At 38.9% G+C, this 17,302-nt stretch overlaps 1 protein-coding gene across 12 annotated transcripts in view; it reads left to right on the forward strand.

The window, feature by feature from the left end:
• Positions 1-17,302, forward strand: part of DYM (dymeclin) — a 402,507-nt gene that overhangs the window by 83,944 nt on the left and 301,261 nt on the right. For all 12 annotated transcript variants that reach the window (XM_077975471.1, XM_077975473.1, XM_028837927.2 and 9 more), the window contains one exon: positions 7,530-7,602. In XM_077975471.1, coding sequence (XP_077831597.1) covers positions 7,530-7,602 — 73 coding nt within the window. The remainder of the gene's footprint in view (positions 1-7,529; positions 7,603-17,302) is intronic.

Genomic DNA, 17,302 nt, shown 5'->3' on the forward strand with positions numbered 1-17,302 from the left:
GTTTTCTATAGGAGGGCTCATTGGAGTAACTACTCCACCATGCTGCAGTGATAGTGTCTTTTTCTTTTTCTTTCTTTTTTTCTTTGGAGACAGAGTCTCGCTCTGTTGCCCAGGCTGGAGTGCAGTGGCATGATTTTGGCTCGATGCAGCCTCCACCTCCTGGGTTCAAGTGATTCTCCTGCCTTATCCTCCTGAGTAGCTGGGAATCACAGGCGCATGCCACCATGTCCCGCTGATTTTTATATTTCTAGTAGAGACAGGGTTTCACCATGTTGGCCAGGCTGGTCCCAAACCCTGACCTCAAGAGATCCACCTGCCTTGGCCTTCCAAAGTGCTGGGATTACAGGTGTGAGCCACTGCACCTGGCTATAGTTTCTTTACAAATATATTTTTTTTAAATGAGGGAAGAAGACTTTGGAGATTTAGAGGCTGAAGATAAAAGCAACTAAGTGGGGGTGGTGGGAAATAAGGCTGAAAGGAAGGTCCAGGGGAGTAGGAGGTGCTAGGATGAAGAGCCCAGAGAGGGAGTTAGTCCTGGTTTTTTTTTTTTTTTTCTGAGATGGAGTTTCGCTCTTGTTGCCTAGGCTGGAGTGCAGTGGCGTGACCTCAGCTCATTGCAACCTCCGCCTCCCAGGTTCAAGTGATTCTCCTGCCTCAGCCCCCCAAATAGCTGGGATTACAGGTGTGGGCCACCATGCCCAGCTGATTTATGTGTTTTTAGTAGAGACAGGGTTTCATCATGCTGGCCAGGCTGGTCTTGAACTCCTGACCTCAAGTGGTCCGCCCCCCTCGGCCTCCCAAAGTGCTGGGATTATAGGCATGAGCCACTGCGCCCAGCATTAGTCCTGTTTTCAAAGAGATTACCACCTGTGGTGCAGTGGGCAGCTCTGCAAGCACTGAGGGGAGGGAGGCAGCAGATCAGCTGCCCAGACCTGGGGCGAGTGAGGTGCGTAGGCCCAAGACACTGCATAACCCATGAGTACAGCTTTGTGGAGAGTAGGAAAGAGACAGGACTCGACAAGGCCAAGCAAAAGCCTGGCTTTAATAGCACTTCCATGGCATCAAACAGTTCAATATAAATTTATTTTTAAAAAATTATTTTGTGGGACTTGCTCTCAAGCATAGTGGATTAAACATGCGTGTTTGCTTTCTCCTGGAACTCCAATAAAATATCAGCAAAGGGACTTTCAAAAAGTCATGAATTTATTAGATTGAGGAAGAGAGGGGAACACAATGTTAATAACATTTTGAAAGTTGGAAAATGGAGTAATGATGAGCTTCACTGATCTGTGAAAGCTGAAAGCTAAATGGCTTCAGGGTTGGAGAACTCCAGAAAAAAAGCCAGTTCTTACTCCAGAACCCTGGAAAGGCTTAGGAATTAGAAGTGCCAGGTGTCTCTGAAGGCATTCCGGCTTGGTAGGAAGAAGCAGTTCTGTCCAAGGTTCTGTCCCTTGCCATACAGTCAGGAGGCCACCCCCCTTTCCAATTTAATACTACAGATCTGTTACCGTAGAGGCTGAACTCAGAGAGCCTCCTGAGTGAACTCTCAGGCACTGAGGAAGGAGGGTGGCCTACTGAGACCAGGGCTCAGTAGAAAGGCTACATATGGAAGAGTAAGGTGTCTTGACTTCGCTGCCAGAATGCTGGCACCAGGATTTTACCCACCCTATTCCCTTTCCTGCCAGATTAGTGATACTCTTATAGAGAAAATGAACCAAAACGGGGAAATGGCTTACATTTCAGTGCCCCCATTGAAGCAGCCCAAAGCCCTCCAGTGGGAACTGCTGTTTGGCAGGCTCTGCCTGTGCACACCACGCTTCCAGTCAGCAGTGGCCTCACGCTGGTGGGTCAGTGGAGAGCCAAGGATTCCAAACAGTGAAGGCAACGGCTGACTTGTGAGAGATCAAAACATAACAAAAAAAAGATACAAGATAGGAAATTTGTGGAAGTATATTTAAAATTTGTTAATTACCCCCTCTCTAACACAAGCAGTTTCCTTTCCATTCTCCCCAGGCTTAAAACATTTTTGAAACTCTTTCTTTGGAATCACCCTAAAAACCTGTGGCATATTTGTTTTGCCAAACTCGATGGCAGTGAGTCCTGTGAAGCTAGCTTTGTTTTTCCAGATGGCTCAGGTGTTTTGGCTGCCACGGCAGCAGGTTCCCTGCTCTCCTTTCTCTGCTGGAACTGGGCCCTAGAGACCAGGGCAGGCGGTAGCTCAGGAGGTAAACCCAAATTTGTATAGTATAAATTTGCTTTGTTTGTTTAAATAGCAAATTTAATAATTTAACCTTATAGGTAAGCAAAGCAATAAACAAACCCATGTGGAAAAATGTGGCTCAGAGAAAAAAGAAAGCATGGACTTAATCCTTTAAAATATTGACTTGTAATATATGACTTGTAATCGGTCTCTGCAGAAAAACGAAAGTGCCTCTAGGAATTCCTGAACTGTTCTTTGGTCATATAATAGGTGTAATTATTTTGTAATATTTCTGTCTCTTCTCTCCCTTTCTTTCCCTTATATTATTAGTGGAACAAAATCAATTAAACTTTTCTAATAGGCACATTTTATAATCAAACCTGGTAGAGTATATTATCTTTTAGGGTAATTAGAAACATTTCTGTTTGACCAAAATAATAGCAGTCAACCAGAATTATTATCGATTTGATTTGAATGGTATAGGACACAAGCTTATAAATATTGTAGTGCACTGAAACGCAGATCACTTTTCTTTTTAAAAGAGTCCTTTTGCCTTTCATCTTTATGATTAACCTACAAGAGACATTTTGGTTTTGCTAATTAGAAGTTTAAATCTAATATTTTAGAATAATTTAGGATAACTTCAATGTTAGTTTCACTATTAAAGTGGCAAAAACCTAGACTCTACCATGAGTCTTTCATTTTCTGAATATAAGTTTTTAATGAATATAATCTAATTATGTGTCTTCCATTTTAAGGAAGCCAGTTTTATTCTGAACTTCTAAGGTACTCTGTTAACCTGTTTTTGGAGTACAGCCCTATTCGATTAAGTTTTTAGTACTTGTATTTGGCACAGTGTAATTTTGGGGAGCATTAAAAAACTGGCAGTTCAACCTTCTGAATGCAAAGAAAACAAAGACAAAACTCTTTTAACATTTCTTTTAATGACTATATATATTCTGATTTAAATCCATATGTTTTATTTTTCTGGTTGCTTTGTTTTCTAATGATCAATGAGCGTTTTTTAAAAACAATTTTTTTGCTGTCTTCCCTTCCCCTCCTACTGTGATGGAAGGCCTTTGATTAGGACAGTATCGTACTGTTCTCTGCTTCTCTCCCTAAGGACAATATGAGAGTGCTATCTCAGCACATGGTGCTGAATGGATGCTGGATAGAATGAACTAACAGGGACTGCCGCTTAATTTTGGGTATAGATTATTAGAACCTTAAAGGACCCTAGATATCATCTCGCTTGTCTACTCCTTCCCTTGGTGAAGTTCATAGGGACTAGCAGTGGGGCTTTAGAATGAGAGCGTTCCAGGGATAGGGCTGGGATTTTAGTGACCTTGTTCTGCACAATACGGATGATAATAGCTTATATTTATTTATTGTTTTAGATTATTTGTACATTGGATTTTGAAGGAGTCAAGAACTTCTAGTATGTGTTGATAAATACATTGTGTGTCATCCTGATGTATAAACTAATACGTAGTACTTCAGATGTCTCCCTCCTAACTGGGCCCGTAGTACTCGGGGTTTTGTATTTACAATGTTCAGTGAAACATGAATTGGTTGAATAGTTTCCCCCAACTTTGTATAGAAACATATCTTTAAAAATAATTTAAAGGATATTTTCCTTTTAATTTTTTCCCTTGAGAGTATAGATTTGAGTTCAAATCTGGATTCTGCCCCTTACTCTAATTAAACTAACCTGAGCCTTGATGTCTTCATCTATAAAATGATTATCATAATCATTAACTATTCATCAAGAGTTATTGTCAGGGTTAACGTTAACATGACATTGAATATAAAGTGCTCATCACAATGCCTGTCCAAGGGTAGAGTACTCGGTAAATGCTGTTAATGTGATCTTACAGAAACTAAGACTTAAAATACTAAAATATTTGTCTGGAGCTATTGTGGTAATTTAAAACTCTTTAAGGGGAAATTCTGGTTTGTTTGTTTGTTTTAACAGTCAGGGTCTTGCTATGTTGCCCAAGCTGGCCTCCAACTCCTGGGCTCAAGAGATCCTCCCGCCTCAACCTCCTGAGTAGCTGGGACTATAGCATGTGCCACTGTGCCCAGCATTGAGAGAGAACTCTTAGGAGAGAAATGGGCTCTATAAGTTATAAAACTTCACAATACAGTAAACACACTGAATCTTTGCAAAGACCTTTGCTCAAAGAACCTCAGTTTATTTTGTCATTGACCTGCAAATTTCAAGAATTTTTAAGATTCTCTTTACTGCATGAAATGCTTGAATGTGTTACTATACTTTTTGTAGGTGAGTTTATATTTATTTTTTGGAACTAAGGAAGATATTTGGCCTTATAAGAAAGCTAAGGTGATATAAGTGCTAGTTGGGAAAGGAAATAATGCAATATGAATGGCTTGCTTGATGTCAAACCTAGTAAGCAGTCAAATCTTGTCACTCTTCACTTAAAATACAATTATTTACTTCTATATTAGCTGAGAAGCAAGAATTTAGAATTCTGAGGAATTTTTTTTTTTTGGGAATGGAAGTCAAGATATTTCAGCTGGATATTGCTTATTGTCTTTTATTAGAGCTTTGGCCTTGAAATATTATATTTTACTTGTATGAAATATATTTATCATCTTCATTATTTTATTAGATTGATAACAAAGCTGTGTGTATACTCCTTAATTGACCTAAATGTAAATTTGGCTGAGGTCGTGATTTGAGTGGCACATGGAGTTGAATAGAGAATCCTTGTCATCATTTTAATATGTAAAAATTAGGTGTTTTTATACCCCTGGAAGTTAAAAAATCAAATCAGGCACCATCTGTGGTTCCTGAATACTTGGTCTCTCACCTTCCGTAATTAAAAAACTATGCTGGCTGCTTGGCTGAACAGGGGTGTTATTAAACTGGCATTTGGTCTGAAATGTTCCTTAGGGAATCACTGAGTGATTTTAAGTGTTCTTTCTTGGGCCTGGGACACTACATCCTGTAGAATGAGTTAAGGAGTGACTGTTTAGCAAACATATATTGAGTATATATTATATACCAACAAATCAACTTGTTGGAGTAGGTTGTTAACTTGAGTTATGTTGGGCAGCCTTGGCAATGAGAGGGATTTTAGTTAGATCTGGTAACTAACCATGCAGTCCCAGAGACAAGTGTGACTTACTCTCTTATTTTATTTTTTTCACTAATAATAGAGCCAAGCCCGATGGTTCTTGGAGTGAGATTTAATTTGGTTGTTGAACTTGAGTCTTGCCGTGTGTCCTTTTTAGCATTGATTGGTGTGTTCAGCATGAGTTAATATTCTTTTCAAGATTTGTACTTACCTCTCATGGGGTTACTATGCCAGTTCTTTTTGTGGCAAAGCAGGATGAAATTTCTTTATAATTTCTGAATGCTAGGTGATATTGTGGCCTAGAAAAGAAATTGCTAAACTTTGTTTTGAGACTCCAAGTGCTTTGATGCTTTGCAATTACCTGCTGGATTTTTTCTGAGATACCTGGGCTCAGTTCAGCAAATTGTATTGAGTACATATTATGTGCAAGCTCGGATAGAGTCCAGTAGGGGCCTGCTTGCTCGTAGACAAAAAATGATGGCATAATGTAACCAACATATGCAATGCAAGAGGCATGAACGAGGCATAGATACTTTATAGATTATTCAGGGTGAGGCAAGGGAGTGGGTTTCATGGAGGAGATGAAACTTAGGATGGTTCAGATGGATACAGATGGGCTTTTTAAAAATTAGATTTTTATTGTTGGAGGCTATTCCAGGCAGAGGGAATGTTACTGAGGTGTGAAATGGCATGTAGCAGATAGCTTGGCATTGCTGGAATATACACTGCAGTACTGGAGGGAGATAAAGGTACAAAGGGATAAGGGAACTATATCTCCAAGAATCTGGCATGCTGTACTTTGGAGCATGGAATTTTTTTGGTATATATTAATCAGCTTAAAGTAATTGAAAAGACCTAAGCCAGGAGAGTGAAAGGATAGAGTTTAGTTAGCTCTCTCTGATTGCAACCTGGAGTTCGGATTGCAGAGGAGTAAAATTGGAACTAAATACTAACTAGTCATGAAGGTTAAAGGAGTCCAGGAGTCAGTTTTCTTTCTTTCTTTCTTTCTTTTTTTTTTTTTTTGAGACACAGTCTCGCTTTGTTGCCCAGGCTGGAGTGCTGTGGCGCGACCTCAGTTCACTGCAACCTCTTCCTCCTGGGTTCAAGCAATTCTCCTGCCTCAGCCTCCTGAGTAGCTGGGACCACAGGCGTGCGCCACCATGCTGGACTAATTTTTATATTTTTAGTAGAGGTGAGGTTTCACTATGTTGGCCAGGCTGGTCTCGAACTCCTGACCTCAGGTGATCTGCCTGCCTTGGCCTCACAAAGTGCTGGGATTATAGGTGTGAGCCACCACACCTGGCCCAGGAGTGAGTTTTAATTTAGTAAACTTGTTTAGCTGAACTGTGGTGATGAGATAATGAACAAAAAAGCACGACGATGGTAGAACTCTGGGGAACATGCCAATAGTTGAAAGGTATTTTGAGGAAGCAGACACTGGGAAGAAATAGAAAAAGAAGTTTGTTAAAAATAAGGTATTATAGGAACTGAGAAAAGAAGGAATTTCCTGAAGGAGGAGGTGTCAGTAATGTCCAAGAGCAGAAGTCACATAAGATACTGACTGACTTTGGGAATTTGGAGGTCAGTTACTTGCAGTAGTTTGGGATAGGGGAACATTTCCATTGGAATGGTAATTTGCATTCTGCCTTTGCCTCTTATTTATTCTTTGACTTCGGAAAGCCCTTTTACCTTTGACTCATTGTCTGTAAAGAGGAGGTTGGCCTCTTTAATGGGGTTCGGTCTACGATCTGTGGAGCTCCAGAGGTTCATAAAAGGTAGCTTGAGACCCATCAAGAAATCAAGGGTAAAGCCAGATATTTGTTGGGGAGGGAGGGATAAAAGTCCTCTACCCCTGCTTCAAACAAAGCAGTTAGAGCAGCTTGATTTTTATCTGTTTTATATATTTGGCTTTAATGTAAGATTTCATTGAAAGAAACACAGTGCAGTATAAAAAATCTGACAACTACTGGCATACAGGAGCATTAAGTACCTTCAAGCTTTAAAAGCTATATTACTATAGAGGTGTTGAAAGGTCCTATACTAGATTAAGATTATGATAGATGCTAACCTGTTCATGGTTTGGATTTTAATCAGAGGTGAACATTAATGACTGAGTTTATATAATGATAACTGTTCATGTTCTCATTAGGAATGAAAATGTAACTTCTAAACAACTGTATTCTACTGTGTACTTTGTTAAAAAAAAATCTTTTTATGTGTCTTACCAGGTTCTGACTCAGAAGATCTTTTGGAAGAATTGCTGTGCTGTTTGATGCAGTTAATCACTGATATTCCACTCTTGTAAGTTCCGGCTAGGCCAGGATTTGTTTTATCTTCTTTGTATGTGGCAGATCATCATTGATCATGTTGCGGAGTTTGTGGGTCCTGGTGTAGTACTTATATGTGTGCCTTTTAGGGATTCTACATCCAGAGTTCTTTTCTTTCTGCCTAATATTTAGACTGGCTATTCATCGTCAAAACAAAAATGTTACGTCGTTAAGGGGGAAATAGTGAAACTATCTTAAGAATATGGTAGGCACGGAATTAATCTCTGTATTAAGAGAGCTTATAGATCTTTGGAAACAACATTTTAAGAGAGAAGCAATTTGAATCTACTTCATATTATGGTAGACACAGTGAGTTGAGTTCTCCTTATCTTCCTGACTTCTTGATTGTGTTTCCAACCTCTTTTGGTGAAGCCAGATTTTCATTTCCAGCCTTCTTTGACACTAGGCATAGTCAGTGAGATGTAGAGGAAGGTCCTCCAATGAGACCTCTGAGTAAAGCTCTCTAAAAGGAACTGCTTGAGTCAGCTAGGAGGCATATCTTTTTTCTCTTGACAGCCCTTTCTCCTACTGTCTGGAATGTGGATAGTCTTTTGAGTTGCACAGCCTTCTTGGCACCATGAACCAAGAGACTCACAGAAAATTCTGTTTTGATGTCATTGAGCTGCTAAACCAAAGTCAACAACTACCAGCACCACCTTTTTTCATCCTGGACTTCTCATGTGACAGAAGTAGACCCTTATTAGTTAACACTGCTGTAACTGGGCCTCTGTCACTGCAGCTCAACGCAATTCCTATATGATTCAAAATGTTCATCTCGTTTGTTACTTTTTAAAATTTAAAATAGAGACAGGGCCTCACTGTGTTGGCCAGGATAGTGTTGAACTCCCAGCCTCAAGTGATCCTCTAACCTCAGCCTCCCAAAGTGCCTGGATTACAGGTATTAGCCACCGTGCCTGGCCTCATTTGTTACTTTTAAAGCAGTGATTCTCAACCTTTAAAAAAAATTATTGGCCAGGTGCAGTGTCTCACGCCTATAATCCCAGCACTTTGGGAGCCTGAGGCAAGTGTATTGCTTGGATGCAGGAGTTGGAGATCAGCCTGGGCAATATAGTGAGACCCTGTCTTTACTTTAAAAAAAACAAAATTAGACCGGGCGCAGTGACTCACACCTGTAATCCCAGCACTTTGAGAGGCCGAGGTGGGTGGATCATGAGGTCAGGACTTCAAGACCAGCCTGGCCAACATGGTGAAACCCCGTCTCTACTAAAAATACAAAAATTAGCTGGGCATGGTGGTGCATGCCTGTAATCCCAGCTATAGGGAGGCTGATGCAGGAGAATCGCTTGAACCAAGGTTGGGGAGGTGGAGGTTGCGGTGAGTTGAGATTGCGCCACTGCACTCCTGCATGGGCTACAGAGCGAGACTATGTCACAAAAAAAATAAAAAATAAAAAATAAAAATAAAAAAAATTTTAAAAATATTTTCTACCTGAGAAGCCTTGTTTGACATTTCTTTCATAATTGCCTCTCCCACTTAATGAAATTTGAGTCCCCAGACACACTGAATGTCTGTTTATGTCCTACAGCCCTTTAGAGGACCACAAACCATTATTATTGTATCTATGAAGATTTTTACTTACCTCTGTAGAAAGAGTTTACATCTCCTGTTGAAAATGCATATATAAAAGGAATTATTTTTGAAATAAAAAAGTAGATTTTACTGTTTCTCATGACAGAATCTCAGTCTACATGGGGATATAATTGGAAATGTGCTATTTATCTATGGCGCCAAAAGGAAAGACAGATATTTGTGAAAAAATAGGCTGCAAGCTGCTGTTGTACATGAATGCAACATCTAGAATTTTAATATAGTCTTCGAAGTGAGAACCACCAACCCCCGTCATGATATGGTCTCATGGTATGCACCTGGGAAATTAGGCTGAGACAACTGAAGAGTCATCGCCTAGGGAAGGAAATGGGACAATTTCCCATTCAACCGGAGCTCCTGCAGCAGACACATGCATGCCATCCTTTCTCCCATTCCATTCTGACAGAACTCCAGTATTGTTTAGAGTGGTGCTGTGTGCCCAGATTTGTTTTTCAGACACTTTGGTGGTTCCATGTGACCATGTGACATAGTTTGGGTCAAGTATATGTGAGCAGAAATCATGAACTTGCGGAGCATATCCACTCCAGCCTTTTGCTTGTTGCTCTCCCTTCCTTCCTGGAATGTGGAGGCAATGCTTAGGCTGTCTTGAAACTATGTTAATGAGCATTGCATGCAAAGAATAGTGTCCTGGGAGCATGGGATATTGGTGACATTATGAAACTATTACATGGGCCCTGGATCCCATATCTTTGGGTTTCCTCTTACATGAAAAAAATAGATACCTATCTTGCTTAGGCCACTGTGGTTAGGTTTCTTTTACATGTGGTCAGATCAGGGAAGGGAAACACATATACTGTGTGCTGTTTCTTTGTCATGGTGTGTGGAGCGCTTCATGTGTTCCTGATGTAATTTTACAAGTAGCACCACCTCTAATTTTTCTTTCTTTTTTTTTTGAGATGGAGTCTTACTCTGTTGCCCAGGCTAGAGTGCAGTGGCGCGATCTCAGCTCACTGCAACCTCTGCCTCCTGGGTTGAAACAATTGTTCTGCCTCAGCCTCCCAAGTAGCTGGGATTACAGGCAAGCACCACCACACCCAGCTAATTTTTGTATTTTTAGTAGAGATGGGGTTTCACCATGTTGGCCAGGCTGGTCTCAAACTCCTGACCTCATGTGATCTGCCTGCCTCAGCCTCCCAAAGTGCTGGGATTATAGGCGTGAGCCACCACGCTTGACCCTAAATATTTTTTTTTTTAATAACACAATACCAGGAATTTAGTACATATCCTAAATGCGTACACTCTTTTGTTGTTGTTGCCTTTATTGATAAAATGTTTTGGTGACATTCAGGGGGATGGAAACAGTAAATACCTTTAGATAGTAAATTGGCTCCAAACACAATGAATACAGCAGCCATTTAAACACCCTTGAGGAACAAGCCGATTGTGTTGTAATATATCAAACATTTCAGTGTTTTAATGTGTTTATACCTTTTAAATTAACTGAAAATGCACAGCTAGCCAGTTGTCTCCTATTATGTACACTGAGCTTTAACCAGCTGCTGAAACAATTTCTGATGATTTAATGTTCTTGGAACTCCATCCTACAAGAAGGTTTGTCTTGGTAACGGTTTCCATGTGAAACCAAACTACTCTTTGAATGTTTCATTTCCTCTAACTGTAGTGCAGTATTATGGATCAATGTATAATTTGAGAGGAAACAGGAATATATGCAAACCAGGAATGCTCTCACACCTGAACATCATCAGAACTGCTATAAACGTTTCACATTTCACATTGGTAATTCATCCTGTGCTGCATTAGCAGGTGAATAACAAGATGAAACTAATTTTAATGGCCACTGAGGGTAATTCAAAACTAGCGTAAATGTTTCTTATGAGACTTTTAAAATCATTCTGTTTATATTGAGAGCAAAGGGGTTGCCATACATATGTATATGTATGCTATATATTTATTTAGAGATCTGTAAACTAAAATGTAAATGATACCTCATTATAAAGAGAATAGGATCAGTGGCAGTAGTTGAAATAAACTCCCGGAAGTTCATTACAGTGATCTTTGTAGGAGTTCATTTGTAATGAAGATTGACTTTTAAGTAGTTACTGGCTACTGTTTCTCAGACACTTTGGATTTCTTGATAAAATATTAATTCACGGAGGTACTAATCTTCATTAAAATTGTTCATCTTTCAGGAATGCTTAACTCCATAGCTCTCAGCATTTATATATTTAAAATAAAGATTAAGTTCTGCATGGACTTGACATTTTTCAGTGTATTTTGGATCGATCCCACTAGAATTTAAATAAATCTGTCAAAAGCAAAACCTTGCCTTTGATTTTTATACCTTCCCTGTGTCTCAGTGAAGTAAACAGGAAAGTAATAAAGATAAAGGTGTTTTCTTCAAGACACTAATATGGAGTGTTCTAACAGAAAGAATGTGGGTAGGTAAGCCAGAGGTAAAAGCCCAGCGCTTGGAATTTGTGACACTGTCTGGGTTCTCGTGATGTTACTATAAGGGCTGAATGAGACTTGTGGGAACCAACCGAGTGGTGGAGTCGGGCGGGGCCGTAGCCGCAGAAGCAGTGATGCTGTATAGACCCATCCTTGTATTTTCGGGGCTACTTGTGATGCCGTTTTGTTAATAAATGGAAGTTATTTTGAGGACTCAAAATAGATTTTTTTTCCCCTTGTCTTTGTATCTGTTTTTGTTACTGTCATTTTTCAGCAAATCTGTGGCTGTTAGCTGTACATGATGACGTCAGTGTCAAGCACAGGCTCCACCCCTTCTCACTAGTGCCACCACTCTGGGCAGGTCTGCTCAGGGTAGGCGTTTTTCTATTGGCCTCAGACCCAAAATACAGCCTCTTTTCTCTGGGATCCATTTCTGTGGTCTTTCTTATGAACCTGTGAACTCATTGAGGACTGTTTAATTTTTAGCCTGGCCCTGATTTACAGATTTGTTAATTATAATTTAATCTAAGAAAACATTTTTAGTTTTTTTCGTAAGGTATAGATTGATAAAGATGAGATTTTCATAATTAATTGCTTTCACTGCCTTTTTCAGGGAGTGTGTATCTATTTGTGTACTGTGACTTGTTGGGTACAGGGGATTATCGGATGTCATCCGCTAACCCTCGCTGGTGGTCCTGCTGATGTGGAGCATGCCAGTCCATGCTGTGTCTAGGGCCTTGCCTTCTTTCATTCTGCAGTCTATCTGCCTTTAGATATTTGCATGGCTCACATTCTGACCTCCTTCAAGCTTTCATCTGCTTCAAGTTTTGTTTCTTTAGAAATGGCCACCTTGACTACCCTATGGAGTACCTTTGACCACCTACCTGAAAATAGCTCCCCTCTCATTCTCTGTCCTTTTTTCATGTGTTATTTATTTACTTATCTTTTTTTTTTTTTTGAGATGGGATTCCCACTCTGTCACCCAGCCTGGAGGGCAGTGGTACAATCATGGCTCAGTATAGCCTCAACTGCCCAGGCTCAAGCAATTCTCCCATCTCAGACTCTCGAGTATCTGGGGCCACAGGTGTGTGCCACCATTCCTGACTGCCTGACTAATTTTTAAAATTATTTGTAGAGATGAAGTCTTGCTATGGTGCCCAGGCTGGCCTTGAACTCTGGGCTCAAGCAACCCTCCTGCCTTGGCCTCCTAAAGTGCTGGGATTACTGGCAAAAGCCACCATACCCGGCCTGTTTTTTGTTGTAACACTTTTCACTCTCATATTATCTGTTATCTCTCTTGCTCATACTTTCCCAGTAAAACTAGAATGAAAGCTCCATGAAAACAAGGGCTCTTGTGGCAGCATTTGGCTTGCTCACTGCTGCTGCATCCTTGATATTCAGGTTAGCCTGGCACATGGTAGACTCAAATATTTCTTTACAGAGTAAATTAGTAAGGGTCTAACCTGTTCAATGTGCTTAAAGCATTTTGTTTGTTTGTTTCTCAGCATCTAGTCCTATATGGAAACAGTATTGTACTAAGGCATATTCCACTGCAAGTGTAATGGCTCATTTGTAGTTGGCACATTGTAACAAGTGGGTGTCTTACTGACATTTGTAGTAGAAAGGGGCTACTGGAAGCTGAAGCACTGAGAAATAACACCTGAGATTGTTTAAGTAACTAGTAGATTAATTAGTTATAAGTGCTGAGTATTCTGGGGCCGTTTAGGGACGATGGGCTTTGTATCTCAGTAGTCCCTAGATTATTCCTTCCTAGTATAATAATTTCTTTTTTAATTCAGGTCATCCTCAAAAACATATTGTGAATATACTATGTGTGTACAATGGAGTAGACCCTGAACACAGAAAGGTGTGACTCTTGAAGAGCGTAGAGTTGGATAGACAGAAAGATACCCCAATGAGAGGAACATTTGATAAATGCCACAGTCATTTGGAGTTGAACAGATTAGCACTGGCTAAATCATTAAGGAGGCAGAAAAGAACCGGATAGGGACTTCTTAGATATGAATAATGTATTTGGAGAATCACAAGCACATTAGGTTGAGCAGAGGATTTGTGGAATATTAGGGATAAAGAAGCTACATTGATGTAGCAAAGACTCAAATGTTAGAAGACTAAAGGTTTGATTATTTTTAGGGTTCTCTGTTTATTGAGATATAAAAAAGAACATAATTATTAGAAATATTTCTATAAAATACATTTTGGAAATATTTGAGAGTGAAACTGAGAATCTTATTTATAAAATTCAGTTTATAGCATTTCTAAAATGTAATAACATTATATAAAATGCACATTTATTGGGCCCATAGATTAATAGTACTGGGTTAGATGTTCTGCTGTGGAAATTTGAGTACTGAAAACACTTGGTGGTAACAGTGAGTAGATGGTTCAAGAACCTAGAGAGTCATAAATGGTTTCTTTATTATGGAGTCTCCAAGTTGTTGGAAGAGAGTGAAGGTATAGGAGAGACCCGTGGTTGGCAACGAAGGGCCTAGCTGTTGGGAAAGTGCCTTTCTACAGCCCTGCATGTTGATGCTAAAATGCTTCTCTGAATCTAGCCGTAAGGTAGGGGAGGGGTTGGAGGGTGACTACAGTGAGCCAGCATTTTAAGTTTTAGGTGTTACAAGGTAAACATCTAGTATAGCTTTCTGAATGAATTAGGCATTTAAGGCATCAATTGAATCAGTGAATCAAAGATTGTAGTATTTTCAGATACCAAAACAGTATTATGTATTAAGTTCACAATAGCTTTTTAGTTTGAAAATTGATGTCTGGTGCCTTCAGAGAATTTTTTCTGGTAAAAAACCAAGATTGTTACTGAATGCTGCTGTTAATTTTGTTTGCTGTTATTAATACATGTATAGCAAAATATGAATGAAGTGATTTGATGTTAATAACTGCAAATTTTAATTCTCCCAATGAACAATCGATTTTTTTCTTTTTTATTTTTGCTGACACATAACTTATTTCTTTTTTTTTTTTTTTTTTTTGAGACGGAGTCTCACGCTGTTGCCCAGGCTGGAGTGCAGTGGCGCGATCTCGGCTCACTGCAAGCTCCGCCTCCCGGGTTCCCGGCATTCTCCTGCCTCAGCCTCCTGAGTAGCTGGGACTACAGGCGCCCGCCACCGCGCCCGGCTAATATTTTGTATTTTTAGTAAAGACGGGGTTTCACTGTGGTCTCGATCTCCTGACCTTGTGATCCGCCCGCCTCGGCCTCCCAAAGTGCTGGGATTACAGGCTTGAGCCACCGCGCCCGGCCATAATTTATTTCTTTACGGAGTAATTTCTTTTCAGACATAATCCAGATTATATTACATTTGAATATCTTCTGGTAGTCATTGGTGCTGAATTTTAAGTGGTCATATATGTATGCACATGGTTTAGGGACAAAATCAGATTGCACAGAGGCTTATAATGAGAGCAAATATTATTTTTCTCATCCCTTTTTAAATGTTTTCTCCTGAGAGACAACCCTTCTAAATTCTCACCTGTTCTGGTGGTTTATATAAACCTTTACCTTCATTGAACCTTTTATATTTCTAAATAATATACCATTATTTTGAAAAAAAAGTCTTAGTTACTCTCAAAACATTTAGTTTTGAGAGTAATTTTAGGTTCACCACAAAATTGAGCAGAAAGTACAGAATTAAAAAGAAAAAAAATTAGTTGTTTGTTGGGAGAATTAAAATTTGCAGTGATTAATGTTAAGCCTACTCCACATACATAGAGTACTCCTGTCCCATCAGTGTCCGTCAGCAGAGGAGTACATTTGTTATAATTAATGAGTCAGTACTCCTGTCCCATCAGTGTCCGTCAGAAGAGGAGTACATTTGTTATAATTAATGAGTCAGTACTCCTGTCCCATCAGTGTCCATCAGCAGAGGAGTACATTTGTTATAATTAATGAGTCTGCATTGGTACTGGATTATCTCCCAAATATAGTTTACTTTATTGTTCCCTGTTGGTGTTTATTTTCTATGGGATTAGACAAATGCATGATGAAATGTATCTATGTCATTAATACAATGTATACAGTGTATCTACCAATATATTGATCAGTGTATCAATTCTGTCAGTTGTATCTATCAATGTATCAATGTATCATCTATGTATCATCTATCAATGTATCAATTATTGATAGATATATCTATACAGCCATATCTATCTGTGATAGATATCAATGTATCAATATAAATAGATATCAATATCAATAGATATAGATATCGATACATTGATAGATACATCTATCTTTGATACATCTATCAATGTATCTATCAATGTATTGATAGATCAATTGTATCTATCAGTTTATTGGTCAATGTATCAATTGTATCAGTGTATCAATGTATTGATCAATGTATCTATCATTGTCATATACAGAGTAAATCAATGGATGATGGTTAAAGTATGTTTAATTTTGTAAGAAATTTATATTCTATGGGATTAGACAAATGCATGAAATTCATATTCTATGGGATTAGACAAATGCATGGTGAAATGTATCTATCATTGTCATACAGAGTAGATGAATGGATGATGGTTAAATTATGTTTAATTTTGTAAGAAACTGCTTAACTGTCTTCCAAAATGCCTGTACCAATTTTGCCATTCCCACCAGTAGTGAATGAGAGTTCCTGTTGCTCCACATCCTTGTTAGCGTTTGGTGGTGATAGTGTTTTAAATTCTGGCATTTGAATAGGTGTGTAGTGGTATCTCATTGTTTTATTTGCAGTTCCCTAATGACTTATGATGTTGAGCATCTCTTCATGTGCTTGCTTGCCATCTGTGTATCTTTTTTGATGATATATCTGTTAGTCTTTGGTCCACTTTTTAATTGGGTTGTGTTCTTGTTGAGTTTTAAGAGTTCTTTGTATATTTTAGATAACAATCCATTATCAGATATGTCTTCTGCAAATGTTTTCTCCCAGCCTGTGGCATTTCTTTTCATTCTCTTCACAGTGTCTTTCACAGACTAGAAATTTTTAATTTTAATGAGGCCTTTGCTATCAGTTATTTTTTTCATGGATTATGTCTTTCACAGAGTAGGAAACTTTAAATTTTAAAATTTTAATCTTACTATCAATAATTTCTTTCATGGATTGTGCCTTTGGTGTTGTATCCAAAAAGTCCTCACCATACCCAAAGTCATTTGGATTTTCTCCTATTTTATCTTTTTAGTTTTATAGTTTTGCATTTCGTATTTAGATCTGTCTCTTTTTTTGCATGTGGATATCCAGTTGTTTCATCATCTGGTTGAAGAGACTACCTTTCCCCATTATACTGTCTTTGCTCCTTTGTCAAAGACCAATTAACTATATGTGGGTCTATTTCTGAGTGCTCAGTTCTGTTCTGTTGATCTATTTATTCTTTTGCCATTGTCATGCTGTCTTGATTACTGTAGCTTTATAATAGGTCTTGAAGGATAATGCCAATCCTTTTAGTTTGTTCTGCTGTTTCAATTTTGTGTTGGTATTTATAGGCCTTTTGCTTTTCCTTGTAACTTTAGAACCAGTTTGTTGTGTTACTACAAGTTACTACAAAGTAACTTGCAGGTGTTTTGATTTGAATTGTGTTGTGTCTGTAGATCACATTGAGAGGAATCTTGACAATATTGAGTC

The sequence above is a fragment of the Macaca mulatta genome, chromosome 18 (genome assembly GCF_049350105.2).
Source record: "Macaca mulatta isolate MMU2019108-1 chromosome 18, T2T-MMU8v2.0, whole genome shotgun sequence".
Classification (NCBI taxonomy): Eukaryota; Metazoa; Chordata; class Mammalia; order Primates; family Cercopithecidae; genus Macaca; species Macaca mulatta.